At 43.8% G+C, this 17750-nt stretch overlaps 1 protein-coding gene across 2 annotated transcripts in view; it reads right to left on the bottom strand.

Annotated features, from left to right (window-relative positions):
- Window positions 1-6148: 6148 nt before the first annotated feature.
- Window positions 6149-17750, bottom strand: part of LTN1 (listerin E3 ubiquitin protein ligase 1) — a 386602-nt gene continuing 375000 nt past the window's right edge. For both annotated transcript variants that reach the window (XM_078658380.1, XM_078658379.1), the window contains 2 exons: window positions 11658-11825; window positions 6149-7086 (listed from right to left, as the gene is read on the bottom strand). In XM_078658380.1, coding sequence (XP_078514506.1) covers window positions 7024-7086; window positions 11658-11825 — 231 coding nt within the window. In that variant the 3' untranslated portion in view covers window positions 6149-7023. The remainder of the gene's footprint in view (window positions 7087-11657; window positions 11826-17750) is intronic.

Consider the following 17750-nt stretch of genomic DNA (forward strand, 5'->3'; position numbering starts at 1 on the left):
CTTTATCAGGAGGCACAGAGGATGATGCCGCTCCTGTCTGATTCTTACGAGCCGCTGAGACAATGACTGAATCAGGTTGTGGCTCAGACCTCAGAAATAAAGGATCATTGTCCGGAGCCTTATATTTCTTTGCGATCCGCGAAGGAACCGCTCCCAAAGATGCAGGAGTTAAGAACTTGTGCTCCGCGGGTTCCAACAGACCTAGAACCAGAGGAAGTAAAGGCCTTGATGACAACTTCTGATGTAAGGTCTCGAAAATGACCGTTGTCTTGGCAGTAGAGACAGGCATCTCGATATTAAGTTTCGCTGCACCACGACAGAGAACTTCATTAAAAGTAATCACGTCATCAATAGGTGGAATCCTACTCGGAGGAGTTGATGACAGCGTTGGCGAGTAGTTCCTCTTTGAATTTGTAGACCTTGTCGAAGATCTAGCATCGCGTCTTCTAGAAGAGTAAAGACAAGAAGACCTAGGAGAGGGTGAAGTTCGCCTCCTCTCCGATGGAGACTTTCTCGGAGGAGTACGCTCACGTCTTCTTGGAGAGTGTACCACCTGTACAAGAGGAGACCTTGATCTTGAAGCAAGTCTTGCAGACACCGGAGACCTGGAACGAGACCTTGGAAGGTTAATTTTTCTTATTTTCCAGTCTCTGATCTCCCCCAGCCATCGTGGCGAGATATTAGCCCCTGTGGGTGAAGGTGCTCTTGAGGGCTCTGGAGAGATTTGTACAATCCGCAGCCCAGGGGAGGAACTCCCGGAAGAAACAATAGAAACCTTAGACCGGTCTTTGGACACCGTTCTAGGCCTCTTTGCTACTGGAGACGTCGACGACAGCCTCCTCGACGTCGATTTTTCCAACGGCGACTTCCTCGACGGCGGCTTCCTCGATGGCGACTTCCTCAGCGGCGACCTCCTCGGCGGCGACCTCTTCGCCGACGACTGCCTCTTTGGCGTCGACGTCAGGCGCCTCGACGGCGTTGTTTTTCTCGGCGTCGTGTGCCTCGACGCCGCAAGACTGGGGCTCTTTGACGTCGAAACCTCTACTGCCCGGTTCGACGTCGTCATGACACCACTCGACGGCGACCTTGACTGATGTTTCGAGCCTCCGAACGGCGACCGTCTACGTCGAAGAGACGACGCCGAGTCCCGCCCTCTTGCAGTCGCAGGCGAGCCAGACCGGGACCGCCTACGCTCATGTCGCTTCTCACCTTGCTTCGACGGCGAAGTCTTCTTCGACGTATGCCGCAACGGTGATTTCGATGCTGATTTGGAGCACACAGGTACCTTGGAAGAAGATCTGTCCCTCGAAGTTGAAGGAGACCGATGTTTTCTCTTCTCCCCTCTGTCCTTGCACTCTTTGTGCTGAGAAGAAGGCTTCCTGGAATGAAATTCTTCTCTTCCACTCACAGTTCCTCTGTCATGCAGGGACTGAAGCCTGCTCTTCTCTCTCTCTCTCTAAGTCCTATTTGAAAGCTTGCTGCAGTGGTAGCAGAGTTCTGGCTTGTGAGAAGATGGTAGACAAGCTACACAGACCGAATGAGGGTCTGTCTTGGCCATTTTTTTACCACAGGCCGGACACTTAACAAATAAGGCCGGCATTGTGACTGGAAAAATAGCCAAAAAACTGCAAAGAATTGTTGGATTAGTCAGATAATGACTAAAGACGTCGAGTAAAGACGAAAAAATTAGAGAAAAACCAGAAGAAAGTGAAAATATATCACCAACTGGCGAGCTCAATGCTCCAGGATCCTCACAGAAGGAGCCGGAAAAAAGAACTGACCTAACTGGCACCTGTGGTGCACGATGAGAGCCTGGAGGCTCACAGAGATCTTAAAGGCACGGCGCCAGATTTTTCTGTTGTTACAATGCAGCCTATCTAGGCTAAAGCTGCCTCTATGATCCTGCCTGTTTTTACCTTTGAAAATAAAGGTTGTGTGTTTCAAAGAAAACCAAGGCAGTGTTTTTCTTCTTTGCATTGTCATATAATGTTATTTATATGTTTTTATTTAGCAAATGTAAAGATTTTACAGGCAATAATGGCAGTTTTTGAGCCTAGTATGGTGTATATTGGGCTGCATTTGTATATGTATATGCATATTATCTATATATATATGGTTATTTTATGCGTATTTATATGTATTTATATGTATTTATATATATATATATGTAGATATATGCATATTATTGGCTATTGCTCCAGGGTCCCGCACGTGGGCGGGACTATTCAGTGCTTATGACTTTGATGAGTATCCCCTGGAAGAGAACAGAGGTTAGCGCCCTGGGATGGTGCCTAAATAGGCATTGGGCACTTTGCTTCTGGAGTGAACAATGCCAAGCCAATCTACGCCACCTACCAATGTGCAAGGGGACTGCTCAGAAAAAATTCCGGATCCAGCTTGGGAACATTCTAAGGTAATGAATCTGCGGCTAGAATTCTCCATCAGATGACTATTGTTTTAGGATATTATTGGAGTTAATGTAGGCTTTTGTTCTGTAACAGCTTTTTAAGAACAGCACTTGGTTGTCCAGGTCTAGAACATTACATAAGTACCAATAGATAAAATATCTGAGCACCTACTGATATGCTCCTAACCAATGTTTTGAAAGCCAATGGAAAAAGAAAATATTTGTATTCATGTGCCTTGGACATAGGTATGGTTTGGAACAAAATGTTGTACCACAAAACCTTCAGGACAGTAACTAAAGTCTAGATCCAAGAACAACTGGTGTATGGAGAAAGCCTGTCATAACACAGCAAAATAAACTGACTCGATTTCTGTTTCATTGTCCTGCTCTTGCAAACTCCCATCACTGAAATCACCTATTAATATGCAGAAAATTTGCCATTTCTGTATCTCCAACTGCACTCATACAGGTACTGTCTTCTAGGGTCAGGCATAAACATTGAGGCCACAACAGGCACAAAACTGTGCACTTTTGATGTCAAATATGAGGACTGGACTGCATGACTGTTTTTCGAAAATATTCAGTAACATTTTGATTTTCGGTCATTATTTTCACGTTTGCATCTTCCTCTGCTAGGATATTATTATATTTGTCAGATATGTATTTTTAGTCTACTATAGAGTTGATCAGTTCTTAAAACGATATATAGTTAGTTCCTATATCCTGTATGTGCATTACTCCTGAGTATTGTAAAAGTTTACTAAACAAAAATATTGACCGGAAAAAAATCTACTTTCAGGCAGTGGCTTAAGCGCTTAAGCCATAAATATGGGTCCCAAAAGAGCATATATTTTTGGTGACAGAGACCAAGGAATGGAGTGAGCACTTTGTTGTTTAGATTTAAAAGGAATGTTGACAATGATGCCCAATTACTGGTATTTTCATACCATGATGAATTTCAAACCATGTATGAGATTTGCAAAGCTTACCATTATGCTGTGGACACCTTGACCAGATACTAGATGCATAAACATTCTGGAAATACAATATATGCTTACATTTGTAAGAAGTAAACATACATTTTAGAGGTGTCAAATATTTGTTTTCCATTTTAGAGCATATGAATAGTGTTCCCATTAAGCTAACTATTAATACCTACTAACAATATAAATTTGGTGCCTCTTTAAAGTACTTTTAGGGGATGAACCCAATTGCATGATTTGTTGGTACATCTGTGTGTTCTTTCTTAATCTTTTGTGGAGCATTATACATTATGGGCCATATGTATCAAGTCTTTTTCTCATTTGCAAACGGGCAGATTCTCAGAATCAGCCTGTTTGCGAATTAGAAAAAGCCTTTTGGGATGTATCATCCAAAAAGGCCCCTGCACAATAGAGAACTGCAAAATGTGCGATTCTCTATTTTGCGAATGCAATTAAGGAATTGCAAATTGCGATTCCTTACATGCAATTGTGGAAGCACTAGAAGTTTGCTTTTTGGCCTTAAGGAATTGCAAATTACCACCAACTTCAAGTTGGTGGTAATTTGCGATTTTCTTTAAAAAAGCACTTTTTTGATTTTTTAAAAGTGCCATATGTCGCACATATATGCCCCTGGGGCATGTTTGCGCGCAAAATGTGCACACATGCATATTTCAGGGGTGCAACAGAGTGTCCTTTTGGTACCCTCGCAACCTTGAAATTGCATTCTCAATTTGGAATTCTGTAATTGGTAATCGCAAATTAAGAATGTGTTCCCATTCATTCCTATGGGCCTCCTAGCCCATAGGAATGAATGGGAAGGTATTCCTTATTTGCGAATCTCAATTTGCGAATCGCAAATAAGGAATATGTAGGATTCCCAAAAATTTTTGCAAATCCTACATACATTGCATTTTGCGATTCTCTAATTGCGATTCGCTAAAAATCGCAATTTGACAATAGCAAAACTCTTTTTTGATACATATGGCCCCTATATCCTATAGTGTAACAGTAGCAACTCTACCTGCCTTCACATAATCAATCCTTACTCACTTTCACCCATCTTTACCATATCTTACTTTCATCAAATCATTTTTTTCTAGCTACACTCATGATCTTCCAGCTTTTCTCTTCCTGCCACTCTATTCCTTAATCATTGCAAGTCTTTTTCTTCCTCATGGTTCAACAAAGTAACTAAAATGCTGCCCAAAGAAATGAAATGTTGCCTTCCTCATAATATTTTACCTTCTCACCTTCATTTTCTCCATCAGTCTGTTAAATAAACTCTCATTGTTAACTCAAGGCTCTTGTCTCTACAGCCTCCCGTTCCTTGATCGCTTCCCTTCCCTGTTCCAACCTTTCTAATACTCTCCCCGACACTTCTCCTGGCACTCCCCAATAACACTTCTCCTTGGATCTTAGACTCTCCAGACTCTATTTTCTTCCTGGCCTCCCTCATTCAATTCTGACTTCTCACTTTAAAGCCGCTTCTTCAGATGCTCTTGCTCCTTCAGGGAGATTTTATGATTAGCCCAGAATCATAGGATGTTGAGCCGACGCGGAGATTCAAACCTGGTTCCACAGCTAAATACAGCAGCTTTGGCCGTAACACCAGATCCTCTACCAGAAGGTAGAATTCAGTATGTATTATTTAGAGATGTCGGCAAGGACAGGGGTAGTGGAGGCAAAGTTCACAAACTTTATTAATTTTATCAAAACAGTTTCCTTACTTTTTACTCTAAAAACACAACTGTTCTTGAATGGCTGCGTTGGCACAGGTTGAAAGGGGAGAAGAAGGGACTCCTCTACCGTGAAGTGAGAGACAGGAGATGCAGCTAAGTAGAAACAAGCCTTCTGTAAATTTGTGCATTTGATTAATTAGCAAATCTAACGACTGCATAGGAGTCACTATAGGTTTTATTTGATAGAATTTAGAATTTGTCATTTTAATAGAAGCCTATCAATAAACATTTGCACTAGGTACAATCAGAGTATTATTAAAAACATGACTTTTTAAAGTACTGTAAACATTTAAACAAAATCTTTTTGCGCATTTTGAAAAGCCTATTTACACTGTGTGCAACCTAACTTATAATGAGTGTAATACATTTTTTAAACTAATGACTTACTTATTAACATGGCTTTCTGTCACAGGCTTGGATCTCTTAGCACTATAAATAAACGTCACTATTTCCCCAGGGCGCCAACCAAGATTCAAATCAGCGAAAGGTTGGTTACACCGACGGACGTCAGCAGCGATCACACGAACCAACTGAACTGTCTTACTAGAAAAATGCATTTCCCACAGGTATATTTAAGTTACATTTATTTTTCTTCTAAGGAGTGTGCATTATATTTTATATGCAGTTACCTGTAGGTGTCGGACCAACAAAGTAGTTATAGAATATTATGGTCTTTTTAGCCACGCCTCTGACCCCGCCACCACACTTTTCTTTATGCATTTTGATGACTGATTACGTTTTCCAGATTTCCCACTGTCAACCTTTATTAGCACCTTGTTTCTTGTCTGAGAGATTCACTTAAATGGTTCGATTACCTTTTGGACACCTTGTTTAGTGTAAGAGAAATCTTTCTCAAATGTTTGGTTACCTATAAAACAGACTGACACCACTTTAATTATGCTGCGCTATATAAAATGGAAGTAAATAAATAGTACTCCTCAAAATGATGTTATGCCGATTAGGACGTCTTTTCATTTTGACAAGAAACAAGAGCATGTTAATCACAGTGACAAAAGTAAAACATGAAAGAACTCCATACTTTATTTAATTTTTACATACATTACAGTGAATTATACATGGGCAACAGCATATATTGGTGAAGATTTCAAATACTGTTTAAATGGTAATTCGAATGCTGCATAAAATCCGATTTCTGTCTAGCAGGACACTTTATTCTTAGTTTACATTGCTGATATTTTGTTATAAATACTTATGGATCCACCTTCCGAATTAACTATCCTCTGTCGAACAAACTAGTGCCAAGTGTACAGTGCAGTAAAAAATAAAAACAGAAGGTAAATGCCGAACTATGAGACCAAACAAAGGCTAAAGCGGTTTCAGTGCTACATTTAAATATACAGCTTCCATCTTCCAAAATTAAGTTTCAATTAGCAACCCAAAAAGGTCTGAAATAATCAAACTGAAATCTAACGAATACAACAAATTATTCAAAGTGTGCCTTATTATTGCAGCAGTCTGCAATAAAACTGATTTTTGTTTGGATAAAAGCAAGTTGGTGGACCCCTGATAAGTGGCACCATTCATAGATTCCACTGTTAGAACACAATCTTTGTGGAAACATTATAGAAAAACGAGCAGGTGTACATTGTTACACTGAATTCTTCGTGTAAGAACAGAAAAGGATAGATTTTCCTCCTAAACCAATTGTTCTCATTAGTTGTTAGCTTGTTTGTGAAACACAATTGCGTTAGAAAAGTGTTTCTAAGCTCTCAAACTTTTCAACAGCTGACTTCAAGTTGGAACTTTAATAAATAATCCAGTCATACAGAGGATAGACTTGTGAACCCGCTGCACTTTCAATCAAAAGTTTGCTTGCAGCTTCATTTTCTTCTTTCTGCTGTAGACCAGGCATCAAAGAGAAAACTGTACCGTTTCAGAAAAATGTCTCTCGGCAAAGAGGGCACGTGGACTTGTTGCTGGAAGTAAACCATGTGTACTGAAAGAGAAAAATACTTTTTTTGAGCATATCAACACACATCAAAGAACAACTAACCGCAGAAATAAAAATAAATAAATATTTGTTTAGATTGGTAATTGAGGAATCAAGCAAACGCTGGCATATACCCCTTGTTAAATATTCTTTGCTTAGGAAGAAAACGATTATTTAGTTTCTCACAATTTCCCCCACTGAAGAAGTCCTATCCCCTAGACTTTCAAGTGGCAAAAATGGCAAAGTAAGGCTACTAGTGGAAGAAGCGATGGAAGAATGCCCGATTTAGGGTCTTTCCAACCATCCAGCTACACTCTAACCCGTTTGACATTGTTTTAGCCTCCCCCCTCCCCAGCCACCACTCGTTTCTATGCTTCCTTCATGGCTCTCTGTGACTTGGGTGATGTATCAGCGCTTAGAATTCTGTATAAATAAATAACAATAAAATAAAAAGTTCTTAAAATGTGGTGCACTTTTTGAGATACGACTGCCTTTTGGTAATGTCTATAATATTTTTTCAGGGGGAGTAGAATACTGTGAAAAGAGGGTTCGAGTCAAGTTGTATGCTCGCGAAGGTTCTGAAGGCCCTGAAAGTGAAAGTGATTCCTGAATAATTGCCGATAGATGCAATGAGTCCAGGGCCCAGGGCTGAGGGATTGCCACAGAGCCGTAGTCAGGCCCTGAACTCCTAAGGTCTTTGCTAAGGGTGGGCGTAGTTCGCGAAGTAGCGCTACGCGAAGCTACGCGAAGTGCACTTCGCACTACGCGAACTTCACGTAGCACTACGCGAGCTGCGTTGTAGCATGTTCGCACTGTGCAAGATGCGTTTTCAATGATTGCACAGTGCGGACAAGCATCCGACACTGTGCAAGCATTGAAAACGGCATCTTGCACAGTGCGAGCTGTAGTTTTCTGCTGCTCGAGTAGATTATAACTCGAGCGGCAGCTTTCTCAACGCGAACAGGTAGTTTCTCATTGAGAGCGGTCGCGAGCATGCGCAACCACTCACAATGAGAAACCTGACCTCCTCGCGTTGAGAATCTCGCCGGGATGTCATTTTGCTTGCTCGCGGTCGCGAACATGACGTTCAGGACCGCGAACAAGCAAAAAATGACCGCTACGCTGCACTACGCATGTTCGCACTGTGCTTCGTGCAGCTCGCGTAGTGCGAAGTTGCGAAAACTTCGCAAACTCCGCGAGCGTAGCGTAGTGCTTCGCCCAGGGTTAGTCTTTGCATTATGTTTTAATGATGTGTTGTTCAATCGCTGGGAGGTAAAAGAAAGCAGGATCCTGCTTGGGACGATGCTCAGTTAGCCATCAAAGGGTATGGACATCTAAGTTGATTGGACATCCCCAGAGAAGCCAGAAGACATCAACCGGACACAGTGTCTGAGTGCTATCAACGTGGCAATCGTTCTGCCCAGTGAGTTGGTGGTGTTCAGTCCACAAAGCATTGTAAATTTGGCTGGGTCTCTCCCAACTGCAACTGCTTGGGAGAGAACGGACCAGCCCTCCTCCAGGCACTGAGGCAGCACCTGCGCAACCGTATCCTGGGAATATTGGCCCAAGAGGCAAGCGGCATTCACCGACCGCAATGCCAAGCTGGAGGAAGAAAAAATCCTCTTCCCAAGATGATTCAGCTTATTTTATTCCAAATCTAAGGGAGTAGAAGGGAATATGTCCTTGGAAGATGAGGCGTGGACCACCAAGCTGTCAGGGGAGGGATGTTGCGGCAGGCGACTGTCCTGTCCAAAGGAGACCCTGTGCTGGGAGTGGAAAAAGGGCCCAGTAGGACATCAGTAAGGGCTTCATTAAATGTCAAGAGGGGTTCAGAAGTAAAAGCCGTAGACTGAAGCACCTCTGGAAGGAGGTTAGTCTTGACTGCCCCCAAAGGGAGCTAAAGGACAAGGACCTCGGCTGCCTTTCTCACCACCACAGCGTAGGAAGCTCCCTCCTCTGTCGCCACGGTAAGGGGGACAAAGTAAGCCAGTGTCAAGGGAAGTTCCAGACCACTGGCAACACCCAGGTCCATCCACTAGTCCAGTTCCTCAAGCTGGTCAGTCAAAGGGTCCAGCTGCCCCTCCCAGTCCTCTTCACCACCTTCTGGCCCAAAATGAATGCCAGGAATGATCGCAGGAACAAAAGTTCCTTCCGGCGTTGGAACCGACGTTGGTCCGGCTCCATGTACACTTTAGGGACAAAGATGGGGTCAGCATCATCCGGGGGCACAGTTGGGTGAGATCAACCAGAGTCGATCCGGATCTGATAACGGATTCACGGGGGGTCTCCAGAGTCGGGGCCAAAGCCATTGGAGTCAAAGGGCTGGGGTCCCCGACCGACTCTGCGGGCCCAAAGACAAACCAGTGGAGTCCGGCGGCCCAGAAATGAGGTGCAGGACCTTATAAAATGTCTTGACTTGGGTAGGAGGCACTCCGGCTCCCAGAAAAGCGGGAGGCGTGGAGCGTCTCGAAGGCTGCTCTGGAGACTGAGCTTTCGAGCGACAGCACTCAGAGTCCCGCATCGTGCCGGCCAACGGATGGAGCAAAGTTGAAGAATGCCTGTGCTTCTTCGACTTCGTCTTGTGTTTCTCTAACTTCCCCAAAGACCTCCCAGATGACTTTGAGTTTGGCGAGGAGTGTGGGCTCTGCGACCGTCCTCGAGACCTTCCTCTCGAATGGGAAAAGGAGCGATGCAGAGCTGAGCACCAGGCCTGCAGTAGCTTTCAGGCCCGCTCCCGCAAAGCCTTCGGATTCATAGGCCGGTACTGAGAACACTACTTCGTGTAGGGGTTGCTCTCCAGACACCATAGGAACACGCAGTGCAGTTCTGTCCCGGACATCACCCAATGACAGGAGCAGCAGGGCTTGCAGCCGGTCCAAAGTTGGGACATCCTCGATGTACCACGAGTCCGATGACTCATAAAAGAAGTCAACAAACGTCAAAAAAAGGCTAGCCAAAATATAGCCAAGGGGTAGCTCTATCCATATCTGCACTTAGGCTGGTGCAAAAAAAGAAAGAACTGACATCAGTGCGCATGGGCGGCATTTATATAGGTCCCGCAAAGTCATCCCAGCGCCTGCAATGCCGATGACTGACGCGGATTCGATCGACTCCACCTACCGACATGCAGGGGTAATGCCAATGAAAAATCTCTGGATCCAGACTTACACCTGGGGGAAATTCTAAGGTAAGGAATCTACAACTAATTATCTTTGTCAGATAAGGGTTGTTAATCAGGTTGCTGCAGACAAACCAGTACCCTCTCTCAAAGAAATGCTGTTCGGTGTCCACAACACCAGGACTTGCTTATTATGGATTTTAGGAAGATGTCTGATGGAGACGGCATCACAAACTGAAAAGCTTCTGAATGATGTAGTCTCCAAAATACACTAATCTCTTTGGAATAACCAACCATGCACCCTCTCTCTCCCTTAAGATTAAAGAAGAGCAGGTGACTGACCTGAACCCGACTGAGGACAGCGCATGGAATGAATCCTAGAGAAGTTGTTATTGTAGGAAAGTAGTTATCCAGTCCAGTTTATGGCTTATACAGCTCAAGATCCTTCTTAGGGTGTACTTTCATAGGTCCAGGCTACTTATCATAGGATAAACAGGGGACACTGCGTATGCTGAATCTAAAGCAGGGTAAATTATTGCATACTATCTGGGACTGTGTTAAAAGCTGCACGCTTTTGGAGACGTGAACGCTCAGAACTGACAACTCTGCTGTGGGCTGAAATAACTCTCATTCCCCACTTTGCTAAATTAGAGAGAACAGGAGACTGATCAGCCCAAGAGTAAAAACAACCTGTGCTCGATGAGCATGATTTTGGCCTGGGGATATATAGCCAAGAAATGGTGAGTAAATCAGGTTCCTGACTTGGAGGAACGTGCTGGACCGGTGCATGACCATAGAGAAGTCAGTTTATGAGAGTTGGGGATGTTTGAGGAAATGGGAAACTACGGGCACCTTGTTGAGATGCTTACTTTGTAGGTGAAGAAATGAAAATGTTTGTGGGTTGCAACAAAGGTGTTGGGCTACTCTTTATTGAGTGCAAAAATAAACATAAACTCTATCTCAACCCCTGCTTGCACCCGTCTGTTGTGATCCTGTTATACTTTGTATTTGAATTGAGCGCTTCTATTGATAGCAAGATTATGAACAGCCCACCCATAATAGTCCATTGTTATTGTAAAACCAATAAAGCAAACTTTTAAAATAAATAGTCATAACAGCTTCAGAGGTTGGAAGATTTATAGGGCCTTAAAGAACAGCTTACCAAAAGGGCTAAACATCACCCTGAGCCAAGAGTGAAGTTTGTCTACTTATCATATGTAAAAATGTACTAGACAAGAAGACACTAGCTAACAGAGAAAGCATGTACAATTGAAGCTGTTTTATATGATCCATTCCATGTTTACAAAGTCAATGGACCAGACATTTAACCTTGCTCCAAATTACATGTGTCTTGCATTTGTGTTTAAAACAGTTTATTACTTTAAAGTCAGCAGAGAAAAGAAAGAAAAAAGGGGTTTTAGAGCACTTTTTCATGCATTAATTTTCCCTTAGTTCTTACCAGACAAGCTGAATGGAATTTCTTTTTGCATTTTCTGCAGGCTTTCTTAGGAAGAGAATAGTTGGACCCATGAATAACTGAGAAGCAGATCATACAGTCTTCAACACCCTCAAACCTCTTATCAACATTGTGCTTCCATAAAGCTAATCCTTCCATGATGCTTCCATTCTGTCAATCAAATAAAGCAAAACATATTTTTGTCACTTTTAAGATGAATGAAAATTCAAAGCATCTCTTGAATAAAAGATGATACATTTTTTTCAAACCTTGTATTACAGGTAGGTACGTCTGCAATGAATAATCGCAAGGGTTGTAGGAACATCCTATGGGGGTATTTATAATATTCATCTCTAAATGTATTCCAATCTCTCTGTAAAGCTTGGAGCCAAACCGAAACGATTTTTTTTATTTTAGAAAGTGCGAAAATTACAAACATTGAGAAGAAATTACCAGAGGCAGTCAGTACTTCCAGCAGCTCAGGGCAAGATCATAACATGTTAGATAACAACAAAATTGCACATTATACATTTGAATGTAACCTGAATGAACCATTCTGAATAAATTACAACAGTGGAGCCTATTCACATGGGTTGTAAATGTACGTTTAAGAACAAATTTACCTTTGCCATCCCTGCTAGAAATTGACAGGCAGCCGCTGTAAACCCATTTATGTGTACGCAGGTCTCCACCACGAGTGGTGTAGACTGGCGTACACATAAATCGTACTTTAAAGTTTTAGAAAAGCCCACAGACATGGGTGTTTACCGGCATTCACAAACTCAAGATTTACTCCAGCCAAGAGTCGTGTAACCCCCCTTCCAGGGCGGGTCTAGGAATCTATAACTACCAGATTTGCCGGCGGTGTACGGGAACGTGCTTCTCTATGGGAAAAATAGTTTCCCTGTAGGGAAAAAAACCTAAAAACTCTTCTATGGAGAACTTCGCAGAGCAGCAGAGCAGGTACTGGATCTTGCTGGGAAAGTCACATGACCTTCCTCAGAATACAAATAGTATCCTGCACATACCTGTGCACCCTTGTGAATTCCAGAAAGCTGTTCTGGTTGATACTCTAATCACAGATTCTTCACATTTAGCATATTGCCCGGGTGCCATACTGGATCTAAAAATCTTTCAGTAATGCTCCTGCATGTGACCATGTGGTGCCGTTCAGCACTGTGTTGGGTTCGCAAGGCCCGGAATCTACAGAGCTGAGCTGCATATAAGTACTGGTGCATATAAGCACCAACCCAGCACACTGATGACGTTTCCTCAGACGCGCACCACTTACCACCTGCCAGTACTAATGTGCAGATCTATAGCTTATTTCCTTTTAAGGTACTAAAAGAGGCCACTCAACAGAATGAGGCATTGGGAGGGAGATGAGAAATTTACAGTTAGACAGATAATCCTCTAGAAAGAGAATTACTGAAGGAAAATAACTTGTTCTTTTGATTGATTCTATTTGTCTCCGTATCCTCACCTTTAAAAGGGGGAGGTATCAAGCCCACTAGCTTATGAAAGTCTGTGTAAGAATTTTCAGCAGTATAATGAGGAGGGAGATCACGATCATCTCCTTCTGATGTGCCTTAGAATCTCCAACTGTAACTGGTCAGAATCTGAACCAAATCGATAATGGGAGGCATTCCTCGTGTGACCGTCTCTCGGTAGAGGTGTCGGTGCAGAATCAGGCTGTATGATGAAGTTGTGATTTTGCATGACATTGGTCAAGGTAAGGTTGAAGTCTGTTTGGGGTCAGACATTGGAACCAGGATTAAGTCACCTCCTATCACCAGCAGCGGATACATTGGCACTGGTGTTGAGGAGTTACCGCCTGTTAGGGATGCAGATACCCGGTAGCTGTCTGTACCAGAGTTGGTACTGAACCCAAAATGGATTCTGGGGGGGGTCAGTTGGTGCCGGGGGAGGTCCTGCCAGCAGACACTCAAATGGAGGTACCTGCAGATACCTGGGGCCAGAAGGAGCACCAGAGGGAGCCGGCAAAGCACCAAAGATCTGAAGCATGGCCACTCTGAATGCTTCCACTTTCTTCAGCAATGCCAATTGCCGAGAGTATATGGGTGCACAATAAGATCGATTGGGGGAATCGGCTTCAAACTCGAACATTCTGGAGGAGACTGACTAGTATTGTGATGCACTCACACCTTCTCCTTGGACACAGAGTGGTAGGATGGCATCCCACTTGTTTTTTTTCTGTGATTAAGACTTCAACTTATCTGAATGCTTTGACTGCAAGGTGGATGTTTTGCAAGACTATCCCAGGAAGTGGGACTGGGACTGTGCTTGCGACCTGGAGCGGTGAAAAAGATTCAACATCTTCTCGTGCTCAGTGACATAGAGCTTACGCTCCTGGATCACTTTAGGATGCTTAAGTGCACAATTGTCACACTACTTAAACTCGTGGCCAGAACACACATAACAGAGATACACTTTGCTCAGGTCCATGACCGACATCTGTTTCCAAAAGTCATGGCATAGCATGGCTCCCAACATGTCATTTTAGAAGGTGATACCAGGCCCTTTTCTCTCATTTAAAAAAAAAAGAAATATTTGAAGACCCAACAAAAGTAGGAGTGAAGCTTCCACATTGGAAGGGATGGAAAGAAGGAACTGACATCAGTACACAGGGGGGGCTCTTATATGACACTGCGCTGTCATTTCCATGGAGGTACCGACCTGGTGCGATGCCACAGGACGCCATTTGGCGGAGCCCAGAAGCATTGTTGAAAGCTTTCTAGATCCAGTTTGGTGCATAGGGAATATTCTAAAGGTGAGGAATCTAAAGTTAGAAGTATCTATCAGAATCTACACTTGCACGTAGGTGTAAATCTGTGAGGGAAGATTTACATCTCTCTTTATGAATCAGGTCCAGTGTGTACAGTAATCAAGGCTTGAGGAGGCCTGTGACACAAAAATCCATATGCCCTATACGGTGTGCAATCATCACCAAATGAGTGGTACTTCAAGAAAACATTCTCTGTGAATTCCACCTTACACCCCCCCTTAACTTCTATGAACCACCCTTCCTCCTCAACCAATCACTAGCACTTAAGAATACCAAATATAATGTATGCACAAACATAACATATGCAGATTAAAGGGTGGAGTTTTGCTAATAGCAAAAAGATATGCGGTGAGGTGATGCGTCTATTTCTCAGTGCTTGCACAAAGTACGCAATGCGTTTATTCCTTACCGGAGAGGAGGTGATACGACGATCCAGTGATGCGTCCCGCTTATGATGCGGCAAGATGGTGCCCCGATGCGATGAGAAAATCTGGTGCGATGCGAGAAGATGGTGCCCTTGATGCGATGCGACGACATGAAGGCGATGCGTGCACGCCCAGCGGAGGCGCGGCGACTCTGTAACTTCTGAGCCGCGAAAGGCCCTGAGACATGCTTCTCCGGTAATGCGACGGTGACCCTTGCGGTGGCGACACTATTCTACGGGGATGCGACGACAAATAGCTGTGAAAAAGACAAGCTTCACCGATGATGCAACGGCGACCCTTGCGGTGGCGACACGCTTCTCCGATGATGCGATGGCAATAGCTGCGGATGCGGCAACATTCTTCTCATTGAGTCGCGCTTCCAGCTCCCAACAACACGTAGGCTTCTGCAGACAGAATTCCCAGCAAGGAAATTCAGGGGGGAGCTGGTGGTGAAGTCTTGTATCCCTGAGACTTCAGCAGGAGGCAATCACAGTTCAAGCCCTTGGAGATTCTTCTTCAAGTTGATGAAAGTTGCAATAAAAGTCTTTCTTCTTTCCTTGGCAATAAAGAAACCACGTTTAATCATAGGGATGGGGGGAGGTAGAGTGAGAATCCTTTCAGTCTCCGTAGTATGCTTTTTTAATCAGGAAGGGGAAAGGATCACTAGTCCTGCTTAAACCATGGTTGTCTACTTTCGTTTTCACAGGTTCAATGAAGCCTTCACCTCATGAAGAATCAGGTCAATAACCCTTTATTCTTCACACACTTTTTTCACTATTTCACCCCAATGGTCCTGACGAAAGCCTATTGATCTACTGACTACCCAAGGCTGAAACATGTTGACCTCTTTTTAATGTCTCTATTAAGTGCACTTGAATCCCTTATCAATTCGAAGGTTGCACATACAATTTTATCCATAGTCCGAATCCAGATTCATTAAATAACTCTTTCTCTGGCTGTCCGGACTTTTTAACAATCACCACCAACCTCCCCACTATTCCACGATCACTACTGCCTTAAACCTAAGGTAAAACCTCCTGGTGGAGGGTGCACATACAAAAAATTATCCAATGATTACGCACGCACGTGTAAAAAAAGCGGGGACACAGTATATACCGCTCAGACAAGTTTCCAACATACACGTGTATGAGGGTCATATTTTGGGAGATACCACCTTTCCGACCTGCAAAACCATGGTTTAAGCAGGACTAGTGATCCTTTCCCCTTCCTGATTAAAAAAATAAAGAAACCACTGCAGGCCAACCCCAGAAAGCAACATACTGGCACAGGGGCACTTCAACTCCTGCAGATTCTCTGGTTCTTCTCCTTGGCAAAAGGTCTGTCTTGATGTCCAAAAGTGATCTAAAGTTCTGAGGTCTGGTTCCCCCTTTTTATACACACAAATCCTTTGTCTCTGAAGGCAGAGAGTGCCTGTACCTAGTCCAAACCAGTTCTGGGTGCATTCTGCCAGTGCACAACTTCTTCCTTTGTTGGTGTGGGCCAGGAGGTGGAGCCAGTATTGTGGAAGGCAGGCACAGACCTATTTAGGCCCAGGTGCTACTCCTCCCACCACTCCCAATGCAGATAGGTCTATTCAGCCTAGTGCTGACTCACTCTGCCTCCTGGAGCCACCCCAACCCCTGTCACTCACAAACCAGACATGGAATACACAACCTAGCAGAGGCAGGCTGGATGGTTAGGCCTACTTTCTAAAAGTGGTATTTTTAAACACAGAATGTTAAAACCAACTCTACTAAAAGATGTGTATTATCATTCTGAGTTCAGGCATACTAAATTCGTTTTTCTACCATGTTCCCTGGGTCAGTTAGGATTATAAGATGTTATAATCAACTGCCCATTCTGGCCTATGGGGACAGGTAGCCTTGCAATAGCGAAAAACAAAATGTGCTTTAATTCAGTATCAGGAAATGCCACACACATCAGGGCATGTCCTACCTTTCACATACAATGCATCCTGCCCTAGGGCCTAGACTGGCAAGTGGGTGCACTTACCAAGTCGACATGGCAGTACTAGACTGCACACAGGCTCTGCAATGGCAGGCCTGAGACACACTTTACAAGCTGCTTCTGAGAAAAGCAAAAGTGTATCCCTACCTCAAAGCTGACTAAACATCAGCAAAAACGAGTTACTCTTCGGATGATAACTCAGACAGAAGGGACTCAAATGACAGTAACCCGAGTACGGGAAGTTGGGGGAGCAATCATCCCAGGAGGACTCAACGCCCTAATCAGTACTACAATGTACCAGCTTATCAGGGCCCTCCAATCTATCAAGGTCCACCACCTCCCTTCTGGCAGTTTCCCCAATACCAACATGGTCCACCACAATTTTTTAATAACAGCAACCACCCTTTTTTAGACAGAAATTGGGGAAGAGGAAGAGGGTGCACCACAAGAGGATCACAGAAACAAGTCCAATGGCAAGACCAACCGACCAGTGGCATGGACACTCGGAGCAAAACACCAGACAAGAGGAATTAGTGGTCAACCTCTCACATCGCATTTTCACTGAACCAGAGAAAGCGATACTACAGATGGGCCTGGGCTTTGTCCGACACCCAAAGTGGTCAAATTCAGAGACCACAGCGAGGTACACAACCTGTTCCTCAAAATACGACTCAAATGTAATTTTCAAGACAAACCACTTAATGAACAGGATGACTATGGATTGAGGAATCCCTCGTCTTTCACACCACACAATAGTATGGTTACGGTAAAAGTACTAGCCTTTCAACAGGCAGTTCTAAAGGAATTAGCCCTACCACACGGGCAGACACCTTTCATAACCTTTCCAACACAGAGGTTATAACATTAAGGAACCTCTCAGAAGATGTGACTATTACA

Source organism: Lissotriton helveticus, chromosome 8 (genome assembly GCF_964261635.1).
Source record: "Lissotriton helveticus chromosome 8, aLisHel1.1, whole genome shotgun sequence".
NCBI classification, from domain to species: domain Eukaryota; kingdom Metazoa; phylum Chordata; class Amphibia; order Caudata; family Salamandridae; genus Lissotriton; species Lissotriton helveticus.